Source organism: Pelobates fuscus, chromosome 3 (assembly GCF_036172605.1).
Source record: "Pelobates fuscus isolate aPelFus1 chromosome 3, aPelFus1.pri, whole genome shotgun sequence".
NCBI lineage: Eukaryota > Metazoa > Chordata > Amphibia > Anura > Pelobatidae > Pelobates > Pelobates fuscus.
Window position 1 is genome coordinate 257,111,420 of NC_086319.1, and position 17,441 is coordinate 257,128,860.

The 17,441-nt window shown below is 45.9% G+C and overlaps 1 protein-coding gene across 1 annotated transcript in view; it reads left to right on the top strand.

Annotated features, from left to right (window-relative positions):
* The window catches only part of LOC134602907 (uncharacterized), an 84,379-nt gene extending 68,251 nt beyond the window's left edge, over positions 1–16,128 (top strand). Inside the window, exons 13-15 of the mRNA XM_063448371.1 lie at positions 1,297–1,371; positions 13,935–14,048; positions 14,740–16,128. Of these exons, the coding sequence (XP_063304441.1) occupies positions 1,297–1,371; positions 13,935–14,048; positions 14,740–16,047 (1,497 nt within the window). The 3' untranslated portion in view covers positions 16,048–16,128. The remainder of the gene's footprint in view (positions 1–1,296; positions 1,372–13,934; positions 14,049–14,739) is intronic.
* The last annotated feature ends 1,313 nt before the right edge of the window (positions 16,129–17,441 follow it).

The window sequence follows — 17,441 nt, forward strand, 5'->3', positions numbered from 1 at the left end:
TAATATTTTTACATAATTAAGTCATTTTCTAAATTACAATTTCCGGTCCAGAGAATTTAATTTGCTTGCACTGTATTTAACCCTGTAACTTTCCAAGACACCATAAAATCTGTACATGGGGGGTACGGTTTTACTCGGGAGACTTCGCTGAACACAAAAATTTGTGTTTCGAAACAGTAAAATGTATTACAACAATGATATCATCAGTGAAAGTGGCATTTTTTTTATTTTTTTCGCACACACAAATGACACTTACACTGATAATATAATTGTTGTGATATGTTTTATGGTTTTGAAACACTAATATTTGTGTTCAGTGAAGTCTCCTGAGTATAACAGTACCCCTCATGTACAGGTTTTATGGTATTTTCAAAAGTTACAGAGTCAAATATAAGGCTTGTGTTTCAGTTTTTTCACATTGAAATTCGTCAGATTGGTTACGTTGCCTTTGAGACCGTATCGTAGCTCAGGAGTGAGAATTACCCCCATGATGGCATACCATTTGCAATAGTAGACAACCTAAGGTATTTCAAATGGGGTATGGCCAGTCTTTTTTAGTAGCCACTTAGTCACAATCACTGACCAAAATTGGCGTTCAAATTAGTTTTTTGCATTTTTCACACACAATATTAACGCTAACTTTGGCCAGTATTTGTGACTAATTGGCTACTAAAAAAGACTGGTCATACCCCATTTGCAATACCTTGGATTATCTACTATTGCAAATGGTATGGCATCATGGGGGTTATTCTCATTCCTGGATAATTCTCATTCAATGTGAAAAAACTGAAAATGTTTACATGCTGTATTTGACACTGTAACTTCCTAAAACACCATAAAACATGTACATAGGGGGTACTGTTTTACACATGAGACATCACTAAAACCAAATATGTGTATTTTATTGCAGTAAAAAGAAACAGTATTATGACATTCACAGTTAAAATCTCATGCAGAACTAAAAAATTGAAATTTCTTAATTTATCAAATTTTTTATATTTTACTCATAATAAATTATGTTTAATAGCTAATTGATGTTCAATGAAAGCCCTATTTCTCCTGAAAAAAAAAGTATATAAATAAGTGTGGGTGCACTTAATATGAAAGAGGTGAATTACGGTTGAACAGACATATAGTCAAATTCCAAGTTTTGTCATTTGGCTCAGTCCTTAAGGGGTTATTCAGATATGATACCTGCTTACTGCATACAAACACAAGAGTATCAATGTTTTCATAATCTGCAAAGTGCTTGTATTCTGAGCACAAATAGTTATTTGCTGCTATTTTTGTTAACAGGACAGCATAGCTGATACAATGCCTCACATCTGCCAGTATGTTATGAAACAAGTGAGGCTGCTGCTCGGAGAGAAGGTAAGTGGCTCTCTACAAAACAATATCTACAATAGATGTATTATTATGCATGAAAAAATATAAACAAAGACACAAAACTCCATACAAAATACACAAAAATACATAAAACTACACCCCAAAATATACACACCCAATGCAATAACTGATTTAGCTGATTCTATGAATTTATTATATTTGTGATAGGGAGTCCTTTACGTACAATCTTGATACTACTGCAAATCAGATATTGCTTCGAATTTGTGCATTGTATTTTTATGTGTATTTGTTCTTTTGTGTATTTTTATATATAGCACAATGGTTAGAGTGTTGAAAGTAAGAAAAAGTAACAAATCAAGAGAGTCATGCCAGTTTATACATTGTCCAGATTAACAACAGAGAGGATCTATTCTTGAACTTTCCACCTCCGTGAAGTTGATCTAGCTTACTAACTTCCTTCCATGTTGCCTTTGTCTTGGCTTTTCACCTTAGTCTCCATGCTGCAGAATATTTGAGCCCAACAGGCCATAGTGGTACTCCAAATGCTTGACCACTTGCACACTACTGAGGATATATAAGGATATGCCCATACCAGAGGCACTGGTATGAATTGGTACTGGTAAGCAAAGACTGGCAACCAGACTGAGCAGATAACCAGAGAAGTGAATAAATGCTCTGGCTACCAAAGAACCATCCACATGAATACGAACAGACAATACTGGAGCCTTCATCAAGAACTTGTTGGGCAAGTGGAAAGCAGTTCCAGGACAATAACACAAGTGAACATCAAATGTGGTATATACCAAGGTGAAAGGTTATCCCCAGTGCTGTTCTGCATAGGTCACAACCACCTAAATAACCACAATGAAGTGGATGACATCAAACAGTATGCCAAAAGTGAGTGGGACATTGACTCACTGATCGACCTAACTAGGATATACAGCAAGGACATCCGAATGTCGTTTGAACTCGGTAAGTGGGGTGGATGATAGCAAAAAGAGGCAAGGTGATTAGGATAAAAGGAGTTAAAGTACCAAAAGGCCAAATAGTAAATGTAGAGAACAGCTATAAGTACCTGGGGGTGCTACAAACACATGGCAACCATGAGGAAGAGGCAAGGAGGATGGCAACATCCAAGTACCTTAAAGACTCAGACAGGTCCTGAAGTCCCAGGCAAGAACAAGATCCAAGCCCTCAATACATATGACCTACTAGTCATCAGGTACCCATCTGGAATAATAACCTGGCCAAGAGAAAAGCTGGTCACCATGGATGTCATACTACTAGAAACTATGCACTACGAATTAATGATTCCACCGAACTCCAGCACCCAGAGACTGTACAACAGCCAGAAGGAAGGAGTTCGGGGCCTGATGAGTGTCAAGGCACTGAGGCACTAATCCTCAGCAGGAGAGGAACAGGCACTAAACACCAAATTAATAGAAACAGGGGTCTACTACAGAAACTGTGAACCCATGTTGGTTGAGTGACTTCAACAGATTCCAGGGGTGGCATCTGAGTTTGCTGTCCAGAAGTATGCAGTTCTAGGACAGTTAAGATACTGCACAGAACCCTCAGATTCCCAGGCGTCTATATATATCTATCTTCTATATATATATCACCCAGGAGGGGTGAGTGTGGCAACCATCTCGCAGACGACCCGCTGCCAAGGACCCGCTGCCTTCCCCTCAGTGATCATAGCTCAGAGATCATATTATAGTGTTTTCAGCTGTTATAGCAGATTCACCCAAGCTAATGTAGACGTAGTGTAGGGTGAAGCAGAGCTGGTTTTATTGGGAAAATTACCCACTTTTATACCCGGGTCCTCAACTCGAGATCCCCAGGAGAACAATACATATTGCAACATACCTGGCGCCTAGGTGTGTGTGCCTGACTAGATAAATTAATTAGCGATCAGACAAAAGGCACCGGTTAACAATTTAACCTATAAACAGGGTTCATGTGCCCAGATCCCCAAACAAATACTGTCCACATAAAGCTCTCTTCAAAGCGCCCACTCTGTCCAAAAAGGGCTTAGATCGGAGGTGGATGGTCTGAGTTTTAACCGGGCAGCAACCGTCCTCTGATCTGGCAATAAGTCCCACAGAGCTGGGTGGGAAATCCCGGTCACCTAAAATGATGGCTCGTTCTGTTGGTACATGGAACTGCCTCAAGTCCTAAATATTTTTCGATACCTCACCACATCCTCTATCACCCCTCCAAAAAGCACTCTGGTAGGTGACTCTGGGACTGAGAGCACTCTCGACAAAGTTTTACTGAACCACAGCAACTTCGTGATCCAATCAGGAGTTCTAGAGGAGTTGGAGGTTGCTCCCGGTCAGGCACGCCGTTCCTCAACAAGCTTCCTGTGGGTCTACAGGAACTCTTGGGCCACTGGGAATGGTGCTTGGCAGGAAGGCATGGACTGGAGAGTGAAATTGGTTGAATATATTTATTTTTAGAGGGATGTGGTGGTTGGGAGACATGTACTGTTCCTGGGTAAAAGGGTGGTCTGTGGTCAGTGAGGAAAAAAAATATATATAGAGAGAGAGAGTGATATTCAAAAGATGAGTGTATTCTGAGGACTTCAATAATAATTGTATTCAATTAAATCATATACAACATTTCAGCCTCTAGACCTTTTCATGTAAATAGCAACTAGAGACCTGTTAAGCCTGCAATGTAAACACTGCCAAAAAAATAGAATTATTTTTAATTGCAGGCTTGAACAGATAAGAGTACTGCATCCAGACCACTTCATTGAGATAATGTGATCTGGATGCTTTTAGTACCCCTTTAAGTAGTAACATTTCTCCATTTATGGGAGGCCTTTCTAGCTTTTTATTGGCTGTGCTTCAAAGATAATAAATCCCAGATGGCGAGAGACTTTGTTTTAAAAGGAATTCTTGGTAAGACATTAGGTGCAATGAGGCATAGCTCAAAAGTAGGCTTGTTAGCAATGGTGCACTCTCAGTGAGCCCACCATCTCTGTGAGTGTGACAAAATGGGACTTTAATGTGTCGCATGGCTCAAGAGGCAGAGACTCCCCTCTCCATTTGGTACCAAAAACAGATTGTAATACAGTCTGTCATGCTGAGATATCTGCTCACCGATCAAGGTATGCTTAAGTTATCAAGGTGGACTTGGAGATAGGGGAAGGGAAGAATAGTTTGTATATCTTCTGGGTGTGAAAATAAAGTGCAGTTGCTGTTTGCACCAAGGAAGTTGCTTGTCTCTTTCTTTGCTGTAACTATTCAAGATCTGCTATAATGTGATTGCTGGTAAATAAAGCGACTTCACGCGCAGGTCATAGCACTTAGTACAGCGATCAGCTGTGTAAGTTAATGCAAGTACCCTCGGATTATACTAGTCCTTCGAGATGCCAGGGTCATTTCGTCACAGTGAGTATTACCAAGATTAAAGGAAGAGGACTAAAATTAAAGGTTAATGCAGATGAGAAGGCAGTGTCAAAGAGCCTAATGCTGTGATGTGCTCTGAGCCATGTGTTGCAGTGATCATAACACTTAGATTGCAGATTCACAGGTAGCTTTCTGTGGCAAACATGCCTATGCCATGAGCTCTTGGAGGAGCGTGATAGCTAGCATCCTGCGTAAGGACTGTGGGCCTTGCCACAGAGACCCTTCTCCCATCTGAAAAGACTATGCCCCACCTTGTCCCCTTACCTAATTGTACCTGACTCCCGAACCCTACACCTCCTCTGGAAGCAGCTATCTGCACTAAACTACACCCTCCCAGCGGTGCCTCTTATTTAGTGCCCTTCTTGTGGCCCCAGGACTACTACAGCAGGGAGGCTCCAGTGGCACGGCGCAGCTGACCTGGAGCAACCTCCAAACTCACTGGAACTCTGTAACGGATCCGCTTTATTTTGAGCATTTTCGGTCTCAGTATCACCGAGCAAGGTGCTTTTTGGATGGGAGATAGAGGAGGTGATGAGGCATCCAATAATACCCTGTACTTTGGGGAGCCGATGAAAGTGCCACTGTTTTGAGTGACCAGGACTTTCCCCTTCAGCGCCATGGAACTCTGCGCCGGTTCATTTGGACAGATAGGGTGCTACCCAGGGATGTATGACATGTGGGGGTGTGTATGTTTTAGGGTGTTTTGTGTGTTGCCCTGGGGCGCCGCGACGTGCACACAGGGCTGCTGTGGAATGTTTCCCTGGTGCTATGATTATAGCATGGGGAAAACATAACTGCTGAACAGGGGCCTGGTCGGGTGCCGCGGTCCTTTAAGACCGTGACCGGGCCCCTGTAATGTCGGCCGGCTGGGAGGAAGTGACATCCTGTCACTTCCTCCCAGTTTCGTGCAGATAGACCGTGCAGGAGGGAGAGAAGGAAGCCGCAGCATGAGGGGAGATGAGCATTACAGGAGATGCTCCAGACCCCTCACTCCTACCAGCCATCAGGACTCCAAGCCACCCTCCTGGACATACAAGGTAAGCTAACAGCAGGAGGGTGGCTGGAGATATAACAAATATTGTGTGTGTGTTTGTGTGTGTGTGTGTCAGGGTGTGTGTGTCAGTGTGTGTGTGTCAGGATGTTTGTATGTGTGTGTCAGGGTATGTGTGTGCAAGTGTGTATCAGGGTGTGTATATGTGTCAGTGTGCTTCTGTGTGTGTTAGTGTGTGTGTGTCAGTGTGTGCATCTGTGTGTGTGTTAGTGTGTGCATCTGTGTGTGTGTCAGGGTGTGTATGTGTGTGTATATGTCAGTGTGCTTCTGTGTGAGTGCGTGTCTGTGTGTGTGCAGACATCTGTGTGTCTGTGTGTGTGCATACATCTGTGTATGTGCATCTGTGTCACAGTGTGTGTTTATGTCAGTGTGTGTACCTGGGTCATGGTGTGTGCATGTATCATAGTTTGTGTGTGTCAGGGTGTGTGTGTGTGTGTATATGTCGGTGTATGCATGTGTGAGTGTGTTTATGTGTCAGTGTCTATATGAATTTGTGTGTATGTGTCGATGTATTTATATGTATCTTTGTGTTAATTTGTATGTATATCTGTGCAAGTATGTATGTATGTGTGTATGTGGTAGTGTATATACATACATCCAAGCAGTCAAACACCAGCACAACATACAAACACACTCTTGCAATCGAACACAAATATTACATACAAACACACCCCTTCACTCAAACACAAATACTTCACACAAATGTAGATCCGCCTTTAAAAGTAAACATTACATTTAAACACACCCCTGCAATCAAGCGCAAACATTACATACAAACACCCCTGTGTTAAAACACTAAAACTATATACAAGCACCCGTTCAAACATTAACACTGTACATTACACTACTGCGCCGGTAAATGCCGCAGCACTGTCAGGGCCGGCCTTAGGGGTGTGCGAGCTGTGCGGCCGCACATGGCACCGTGGAGCAGGCGGCACAATGTGGCCGACACAGCTCACACATGGCCGGCTACCCGGGTGGAGGATTACATTATTCTCAACCCGGGATTCAAAAACAAAACTCCCAGCATTGCGATGGGGAGGAGCTTAAATGACGGCAGTGCTGGGCTTAAATGACGCTGCATGGGAAGCAGGAAGGAGTCCCTGCTTCCCCAACAACCAGAGCTGCACTGCCTTCACTCCTCCCAGACCATAAAGGACAGAGGTAACCATGTATGACTGACTGTGTGTGAGTACCTGTGTGTGTGACTCTCTGCCTGTGTGTGTGTGACTGTCTGCCTCTGTGTGTGTGAGTACCTGTGTGTGAGGCTGTCTGCCTGTGTGTGTGTGTGTGTGTGTGTGTGTGTGACTGTCTGCCTCTGTGTGTGTGTGACTGACTGTCTGCCTGTGTGTGTGTGTGACTGTCTGCCTCTGTGTATGTGAGTACCTGTGTGTGTGGCTGTCTGCCTGTGTGTGTGTGTGTGTGTGTGTGGCTGTCTGCCTGTATGTGTGTGACAGTCTGCCTGTGTGTGTGTGTGTGTGTGTGTGTGACTGTCTGCCTGTGTGTGTAACTGTCTGCCTGTGTGTGTGTGTGTGTGTGTGTGTGTCTGTGTGTATGGCTGTCTGCCTGTGTGTGTGACTGTGTGTGTGTGACTGTCTGCCTGTGTGTGTGTATGTGTGTCTGTGTGTATGGCTGTCTGCCTGTGTGTGTGACTGTGTGTGTGTGGCTGTCTGCCTGTGTGTGTGTGTGGCTGCCTGTGTGTGTGACTGTCTGTCTGACAGTGTGACTGTCTGCCTGTGTGATTGCGTGTGACTGTCTGCCTGTGTGCGTGTGACTGTGTGTGTGTGGCTGTCTGCCTGTGTGTGTGTGTGTGCCTGTGTGACTGTCTGCCTGTGTGTATGGCTGTCTGCCCGTGTGTGTGTGACTGTGTGTGTGTGGCTGTCTGCCTCTGGGTGTGTGTGAGTACCTGTGTGTGTGGCTGTCTGCCTGTGTCTGTGTGTGTGGCTGTCTGCCTGTGTGTGTTTGTGACTGTCGCCTGTGAGTGTGGCTGTCTGCCTGTGTGTGTTTGTGACTGTCTGCCTGTGTGTGTGACTGTCTGTGTGTGTGTGTGTGGATGTAGGCCTGTGTGTGTTTGTGACTGTCTGCCTGTGTGTGTGACTGTCTGTGTGTGTGTGTGACTGTCTGCCTGTGTGTGTGACTGTCTGCCTCTGTGTGTGTGAGTACCTGTGTGTGTGTGTGTGGCTGTCTGCCTCTGCGTGTGTGTGTGTTTGACTATCTGCCTGTGTGACTGTCTGCCTCTGTGTATGTGACTGTCTGCATGTAACTGTGTGTGTGTGTGTGTGTGTGTGTGAGAGAGAGAGAGAGAGAGAGAGAGACTGTATTTGTGGCTGTATGTATGGGACTGTCTGTCTGTACCTGTGTGTGTTTGTCATTGTCTGCCTGTAACTGTGTGTGTGTTTGTCATTGTCTACCTGTAACTGTGTGTATATGTGTGTGTTTTACTGTCTGATTTTAATTGTGTCTGCGTGTGACTGTCTGCCTATAATTATGTGTGTGACTGTATGTAACTGTATGCATGTGTGACATCCTGTCTGCCTGTAACTGTGTGAGTGTGTGTATCTGCCTGTAACTGTTTGTGTGTAACTGCCTGTACCCATAGGCATGCGCACGGGGCAGACTAACATGTCGGGTCCTCGGTCTATGACCGAGGACCCGACACAGGAGGGGGCCGGCGGCGTGCACACAATGCCGCTGGGTGAGAGGCCCCTCCTGTCTGTCTGCCCTGATGGAGATCCAGTTTCAGTCTGCAGCTCCACCGGGAGTGAGCTGCAGACTGAAGTGTCTCGTGATCTCCAGCCTGTCAGAGCGTTGCCACGGCAACGCTCTGCCTGGAGATCGCGAGACTCACCATGTGGTCTGCAGCTCACTCCCGGCGGAGCTGCAGACTGAAGAGAGAGGGCGCCCACTGGACCACCAGGGCAAGTATTTAAACCCCCCTCTGCCCCCTGTCACTCACTCCCCCCCACCCTGCCTCTGCCCCCATACCCCCCTAACCCCTGTCACTCACTGCCCCCCCACCCCCCTAACCCCTGTTACTCACTGCCCCCCCACCCCCCTAACCCCTGTCACTCACTGCCCCCCCACCCCCCCTAACCCCTGTCACTCACTGCCCCCCCCACCCCCCTAACCCCTGTCACTCACTACCCCCACCCCCTCTAACCCCTGTCCCTACCCCTCTAACCCCTGTCACTACCCCTCTAACCCCTGTCACTACCCCCCAACCCCTGTCACTACCCCTCTAACCCCCTTACCCCTGTCACTACCCCCTTAAACCCTGTCACTACCCCTCTAACCCCCTAACCCCTGTCACTCACTGCCCCCACCCCTCTAACCCCTGTCACTACCCCCAACCCCTGTCACTACCCCTCTAACCCCCTTACCCCTGTCACTACCCCCTTAAACCCTGTCACTACCCCTCTAACCCCCTAACCCCTGTCACTACCCCTCTAACCCCTTTCACTACCCCTAACCCCTTTCACTACCCCTCTAATCCCTGTCACTACCCCTCTACCCCCCCTAACCCAGGTCACTACCCCCTAACCCCTGTCACTACCCCTCTAACCCCCTTACCCCTGTCACTACCCCCTAACCCCTGTCACTACCCCTCTAACCCCTGTCACTACCCCCCTAACCCCTGTCACTACCCCCTAACCCCCGTCACTACCCCTCTAACCCCGTCACTACCCCCTAACCCCCGTCACTACCCCCTAACCCCCGTCACTACCCCCCTAACCCCCGTCACTACCCCCCCTAACCCCCGTCACTACCCCCCCTAACCCCTGTCACTGCTCCTCTACCCCCCTAACCCCTGTCACTACCCCTCTAGCCCCCAACCCCTGTCACTACCCCCAACCCCTGTCACTACCCCCTAACCCCTGTCACTAACCTCTGTCACTACCCCTAACTCCTGTCACTACCCCCTAACTCCTGTCACTACCCCTCTAACCCCTGTCACTACCCCCTAACCCCTGTCACTTTCCCTCTACCCCCCTAACCCATGTCACTGCCTCTCCACCCCCCAACCTCTGTCACTGCCCCTCTACCCCCCTAACCCTTGTCACTACCCCCCAACCCCTGTCACTACCTCTCTACCCCCAACCCCTGTCACACCACTCTACCCCCCTAACCCCTGTCACTAACCGTCTACCCCCGCTACCTCCTGTCACTGCCCCTCCACCCCCCCACCTCCTGTCCCTCTACCCCTCCAACCCCTGTTGCTGCCCCTCCACCCTCCTAACCCCTGTCGCCCACACAGTGCACCCCTCACAATCATACACACTGTACCCCACACACACTGAATCCCTCACAATTACACAAACTGTACCCCTTACAATTACATACACTGTACCCCTCACAATCACACACACTGCACCCTTCACAATTACACCACACTGTACCCCTCGCAATCACACACACTGCACCCCTTACACACTGCACAGCTCACAATCACACATACACTGCACCTACGTATACTTGTATTTGTGTGTGTGTGTGTGTGTATACATATATATATGTGTATATAAAAATACATATACACGCGGCGTGTGTGTTTGTGCTTTAGGGTGCACACCCTAATGCAACAGGCTGCGCACGCCTATGCCTGTACCTGTGTGTTTCTGCCTGATCCTGTGTATTTGACAGTGTGTATGTATAACTGTGTGCATCTGACTGTGGGACTCTGTGCATGTGACTCTGCAGTCTGACACATCTGGCATGCACTTCTTTTGGCTGGAGACCATAAGTAGCTGTCTTCCTAGCTCCGGCCAGTCAGAGCACTGCCGCAGATTACCACAGGACACTGCAAGTCCCTGAGCTTGCGAGACAGTTACACATGGTCTGCACCCAGTGGAGGGGCAGACCAGATTCAGATCAGTATGCCCCTCTCCCAACTAGGTAACACCAGGAAAGGATGGATTAATATTTGTTTTTAAATCATTATTTATTTAATACACTATAAAAAGAATGACTGAATGAATTCAAATATTAAGGGCGCCTTGGACCTAAAAAGTCTGGGAACCACTGGCTTAACCGATATCTGACTCAATTATCTACCAGACACAGAGGCAACTTGACTGGCTTATGTTACAATGGATGGAGACCCCATGCTGGGGGTCTGTGTATAAATTCATTGTGCCTTGACCTAATAAGTCCATTCTACTTCACCCTTTATTAAGTCTCGGCTAGTGTTTGGGCGAGCCAGCTATACAGTTATACTTTCTGCAGGACCCTTTTCCAGGGTGGGAAATTACGGATAGACCCCAGTCAAGCAGCGGTGTCTGGGGGCTGAAACACTACAGGTGTCCCGGTTCTAGCTAGGAAGCATACTAGGCGGAGGTACCCAGCTGGGGTACCAGGCGGTCCCGCACACTATTCTATAATTAAGTTTGATTTTTAATACTGTACTCAGCTGCCATCACACACTGCCATAAAATTTTGCCCAGAGCTTTCCTGTGGTAGAAATTTATAATGCTCAAAAAAGGGAAGTAATGCTTCTTTAAGGGGGAATACCACAGGAAATAAAATTATAAATATTTTGAGGCAGATTAACTGCTTTGTGACATGCAGGTTTTGCCATAATATAAATGGTAAGAGCCTGAGATCAAGGGGTAAAAGTATTTTGACAAAGAACACATAGTAGTTTTGAGATAGTAAGGCTACGAATTCTATTTGAAACACAGTCTTGTTAACATCACGCAAGGACTCATAGGCGTGCGCAGGCTATTGCATTAGGGTGTGCACCCTAAAGTAAAAACACACGCCGCATGTATATGTATATATGTGTATATATATATATATATATATACACACACACACACACACATATATACATACACTGCTGTTTGTGTGCTGTTAGTGTGCTGTTAGTGTGCTGTGTGAGGGTGCTGGTAGTGTGCTATGTGGGTGAGGGTGTTTGTGTGTGTGTGTGTGAGGGTGCTGTTTGTGTGTGAGGGTGTTTGTGTGTGTGTGTGTTAGGGTCCTGTTAGTGTGCTGTGTGAGGGTGCTGTGTGTGTGAGGGTGCTGTTTGTGTGATGAGTATGTGATGGTGCTGTGTGTGTGAGGGTGCTGTTTGTGTGATGTGTGTGGGTGTCATGTATTTCTGAGGGTGCTGTTTGTGTGTGTGTTTGCGAGGGTGTTGTTAGTGTGCTGTGTGTGAGGGTGTTGTGTGTTTGTAAAGGTGCTGTGTGTGTTTGTGAGGGTGCGGTTAGTGTACTGTGTGTGTGAGGGTGCTGTATGTGTACTGTATGTGTGTGGGTGCTGTTTGGGTGCTGTGTGTGAGGGTGCTGTGTGTGTGCTGTTTGTGTGAGAGTGCTGTATGTCTGTAGGTGCTTTTTGTGTGTGGGTGCTGTATGTGTGTGTGTGTGCTGTATGTTTGGACAGATTGTGGAGGTGGGGGCAGATTAGTAAATATCCCCCCTCCCTTCTTACCTTATGTAGGGAGGGGGGATCCTTGCTGCCATGTGCCATCCCTGGTGGTCCAGTGGAGAGTGAACCCTAGCCTGCGGGGCTAGAGTTAACTCTCATGAGATCTGAGCGTTGCCGTGGCAACGCTCAGATCTCGCCAGAGGAACCTGGCGGAGCTGCTGTCTAGAGCTCCCCGGGTCCTCTCCTGCCTCCCTTCATGCTGCCGTGGGCCGGTGAGGTAGATCTTTGATCTCCCCGCCGGCCCATGGAGGCTTAGAGCAGAGCCGACACTCAGCGCCGGTTCTGCGTGAGCCGACAGGGGAGAATAAAGTCCTGGGGAATAAAGTGTGGGAACCAAGATTCCCACCCCCCCAAAAAAATAATATACATTCCAGTGTGTGTATATATATATATATATATATATATATATATATATATATATATATATACACACACTGACACGCATACTCAAACACACACACATACACTCACAGACACACACACACACTCATACATTCATAGACACACACATTCACATACACTGACACACATTCACAGATACACATACACAGATACACATACACAGATACACACACATTCACAGACACACACACACATATTCACATACACACACACACAAACACATACACACACACACACAAACAGACACACACACACACACAAACAGACACACACAGACACACACACACACACACACACAAACAGACACACACACAAACAGACACACACACACACACAAACACAGTCACAGACACACACAAACACAGTCACAGACACACACACACAGACACACACACACACACATTCACACACACACAAATTATTATTTTTTAATTAAAAAAATGTCCACCCAGCCTCCCTACCTGGAGTGCTGGCGTGGACTTGTCCCTGGGGTCCAGTGGGTCGGGCGGCTCTCTCCATATCAGCCGCGGCGAGGGAGCTGTGAGCTTTCTGCTCCCTCTCGCCGCGCAGGCTGTCTGCTGTACCTGGGAGCCGAAATATGACGTCATATTCCGGCTCCCAGCATCAGCAAGCAGCGCGCGGCGAGAGGGAGCAGAAAGCTCACAGCTCCCTCGCCGCGGCTGATATTGAGAGAGCCGACCGGGGGGGGGGGTTCCATAACCTCTTGCCCCCCCCTCCCATCCATGACAGGGGGGACATGGGGGGAGGAAGGGGGGCGCTGAGTGCCTGCAGGACCGGCGTTCCTGCACAAAAAAGTGCAGGAACTCCGTTCCTGCAGGACTCAATCCATAGGCGTGCCGCGGGGATTACCCCGTGCGCACGCCTATGCAAGGACTGTAGGTGGCATAAGCACTACACTGAGTTGTTTCTTCAACTTGCCTTTAATAACATTTACAGGGGTCATAGAAAAGTGACAGTACCACTTTACGTTTCTAACAAGCATACATTTATTTTTTTTAAATGCAAGTTCAAGTCTCTTTTTGTTCTTTTTTATTGTAAGTGCACGGATCTATAACTTGCAGCCTTGTCTAGCTCTTTCATCCATTTAAATCAAGTTGTTTTCTTTAACATTTCTTATATTTGTTTATATAGCGCTCTTATATCCCATAGCGTTTTATTTAATTTTATTACATTTTTGCAATAAACAAACATACATGGTTCCTGTTTGTTTGTTTGTTTGTTTGTTACTGTTTCACTATATTTCTTTTTGATTGGTTTATGTTGCTCTGAAGATACGGTTCCAGGACTGGAAGAACTTTAGTGCGTCTGTTGCACGGGGTCTGTCTGAACCACTTTGCACAAATAGATTACTAACTGCTGTGGAGTATCTACACAACATCTCTGAGGTGAGTGTCCCTTTGGAGTAGTGCCTGGAAATGGTCTACCCAGTTTCAGAAATAGTGGAGTCATGGCCACCATATGAATCATGGGATGCAGCCTAACCTTAACTGTTATACTGTTATTGGACTCTAATTCTCTGTCAGATCGTATAGCTTAACATATTCACAAAATTACACACACAGTGGTCACAGGGGATTTAGTACTATGTTTGTCAATTGTATCCATCAAGGATTATTAACAGTTAAAATATTAAGGATATATATTTTGAGGCATTTGTCTATAGCAGGGTTGGGCAACCTTCAGCACTCCAGATGTTGTGGACTACATCTCCCATAATGCTCCTACAGCCATAATGCCTGCAAAGCATCAAGGGAGAAGTAGTTCACAACATCTTGTGTGCTGAAGGTTTCCAACCCCTGGTCTATAACTTTAATACTTAGACCTCACTTAAAAGCATGATCATACAGTTAGTTTATTCTTTAGCTAAAGACAGGCTGATGGCTGGTGTTCTGTATTTTTCCTATTATCATTGCAGAATCTATAAAAAAACACTACATTTGCAACATGTAAATTGGCTAAATCACTAACAAATTGAACTTTAATCTTAAATCTCTGAAATCTTACTGTGTAGTCATGTGTTTTGTCATAGAACGTTCATATCACTGTGTAATTTCTTGTTTGTTCTTGTTTTTCCAGTTGTTGTATCTGCCATGTTGCTCTAGATCAACAAAAAAACATACCCTGAATCCTGACTCCTCCCTTAACCCTGTCCACACATCTCAGGATGTGGCAAATGATTTGTCTAATAATGTTAGTGCAACTTGCTTAGACATTAGGTTCTGTATATGTCCCTCTGGCATACCAACTCCAACTGGACTAGTTATTTTAGACCTACCATGGCTACTGAAAGATATATTTGGAAGGTTTGGTAACTTTTTACTTAGCCCAGCTTCAGGACGAGAGAAAGAATGCTGGAGCCTCTCTGAGGTGGAGTCAGCCTTGGAGCTTCAAGATGGTGAAGGTGACATTCAGACTGTTCTACAATTGCTGGAAACACTGGAGCTGTTGTTACAGACCTCTGAGGGGTATTATGTAGTGCCTGCTTGGTTGAAACGTGGGGGTCCTACAGAACACCTGGAATGGAAAAATTTAAAAGGAGTGGTCTATCACTGGCAAGAGACAAGCAGGGGACTTTTTAACCAGTATCTTATTGGACAGCTCCAACTCTGGCTTCTACGTCAGTTTGGATCACATCGGTGTCACCTCTGGAGAGAGGGAGCCCAGTGTGTTGCAGAAGCCATGATAAAAATGGAGATATCAGAAGACAGGCGGTCTTTGTTCCTGACTGGGGGATGGGACAAGGAGTGCAGTGAGGGAGCATGCTATGAGCTCTTAGAGATGATAGGGACAGAGGTGGAATGTTTGCTCAGAAAGTGTCAAGATCAAGTTTGGGAAAAGCTGCATCTAATTCCTAGAGAACTGCTTGCAATAAGTAGTGATGTAAAAATAGATCTCCAAAGTGGCAAGGCCTTTAGGGTAAGAAGATTATCATTGGGCAGAGGTAAGGCTGAAGGACTTAGTGGTTTTAGCTGGGAGCAGATATTGAAGGCAGAGCAGGAATGTACAAGTCTTTATGGGAAATATGTGGAAACAAAGCCATGGGAAATTTTGTTTCCCCAGCATGACCACAGAATGCTTTACCACCTGGGAAGAAAGTGCAGCATCCGCTGGATAGATGGCAGTACACTGGCTAACCTTTGCTCAATGCTAGATACCTCTCACCCCTTGGGCCTAGATTGGAAAAGGCTTGCTCAGGAGCTCGGAGGAGCCTCCTGTTCAGTAGTTGATGAGCTTAATGATGAAGCAATTCGCAAAACTGTTTCACCAACCCGTTTGGTGATAGACAAATACTCACCGTCAGTGGAAAAGCTGTTCATTGCCTTAAAGCAAATGGAGAGGGAGGATTGCCAGGCTGAGATTGAAAACATGATGAAGCAGTTATGAAAGTACAGCCTGGTCGCTCTACTGACTGTAAATGTTAAGTTTAATTAAAAAGTACTATTATGGAAAATCAGTGTTTAGTTTATTAACAGTGGCCCTTAATAAGATTAATTAGAGGGGGTGGATTAATTAAAGGGGGGTGGATTAATTAAAGGGTGGGGTGGATTAATTAGAGGGGGTGGATTAATTAGAGGGGGGTGGATTAATTAGAGGGGGTGGATTAATTAAAGGAAGGGTGGATTAATTAGAGGGGGATGGATTAATTAGAGGGGGTGGATTAATTAAAGGGGGGTGGATTAATTAGAGGGTGTGGATTAATTAGAGCGGGGGGGATTAATTAAAGGGGGTGGATTAATTAGAGGGGGTGGATTAATTACGGGGGGGTGGATTAATTACGGGGGGGTGGATTAATTACAGGGGGTGGATTAATTAGAGGGGGTGGATTAATTAAAGAGGGGGTGGATTAATTAAAGAGGGGGTGGATTTTTTTTTTTTTTTGTCAATCTTTGTTTTATTGTGGCATAAGTGATGGGATACAGAAGATAAAAGGATAGTGTACGGTTTGTTCACAAAATGGGGTTAATACAACATTTGCATCTAAGAAATACACTTCCTTGTTCAGTAATGCCACTTTTTTGTTATGTTAATTATCGAAACAGGTATAGTACAGTGTAATAGTAAATAAAGAACGATTATAAAATTTGGTGTCGGTAAACTGTAGTTGGAAAAAACAAGCTTTGGATCATAAGATCCGATTAGTAACTCGCTAAGTTAATAAAATCAGACATTTGGTAACACATGAGTAAACAGTAAGCTCACAATTGAAAGCAACACAGGAGTTAAAATAGATGCAGGCACAAGACAAGCAATGACAATGACCTCGCATGGTATGTGTTAGCATGTCAACAAGATTAATAGGCTAGCTATAAGTTATTGAGGCATATCTGATTCTATGTAGCACTAGCTAGGTAACAACTTTATACCAGTGAGCTGTGGGACCACTGGGCATACACGTAAATAGAAGTGAAACATTTCTTATCATGAGATTACGTTTTTGCAAGCATGTTGGTAGCCTGACCAGGTATTTACTAGTGCATGCGTCCATTGAAGCTGGTTCACGTAGGCGGTCAGATTAAGAAAAACGAGTGAGAATCAGTTAGTCTAGTAGCAACCATAAGCATATCAAGGCGTGAGAAGTGGGTTGCAGTCGCGGCCGCCGCTGGGTGTCAGCAATTTGGTGCAGCCTTCCTTTGTGTGAGCGCAGCTTTCAGCCAACTCCTTGGAGTGGTAGTCCCTGTGTGTCCGCATTCAGTCTATGCCACGGCACCCCTGTTCTCACGTCATCCCTCCAGGTGACCTGTCTGAGAGGGGTAGGTGCACTGTCCTGCCGTCGGCTT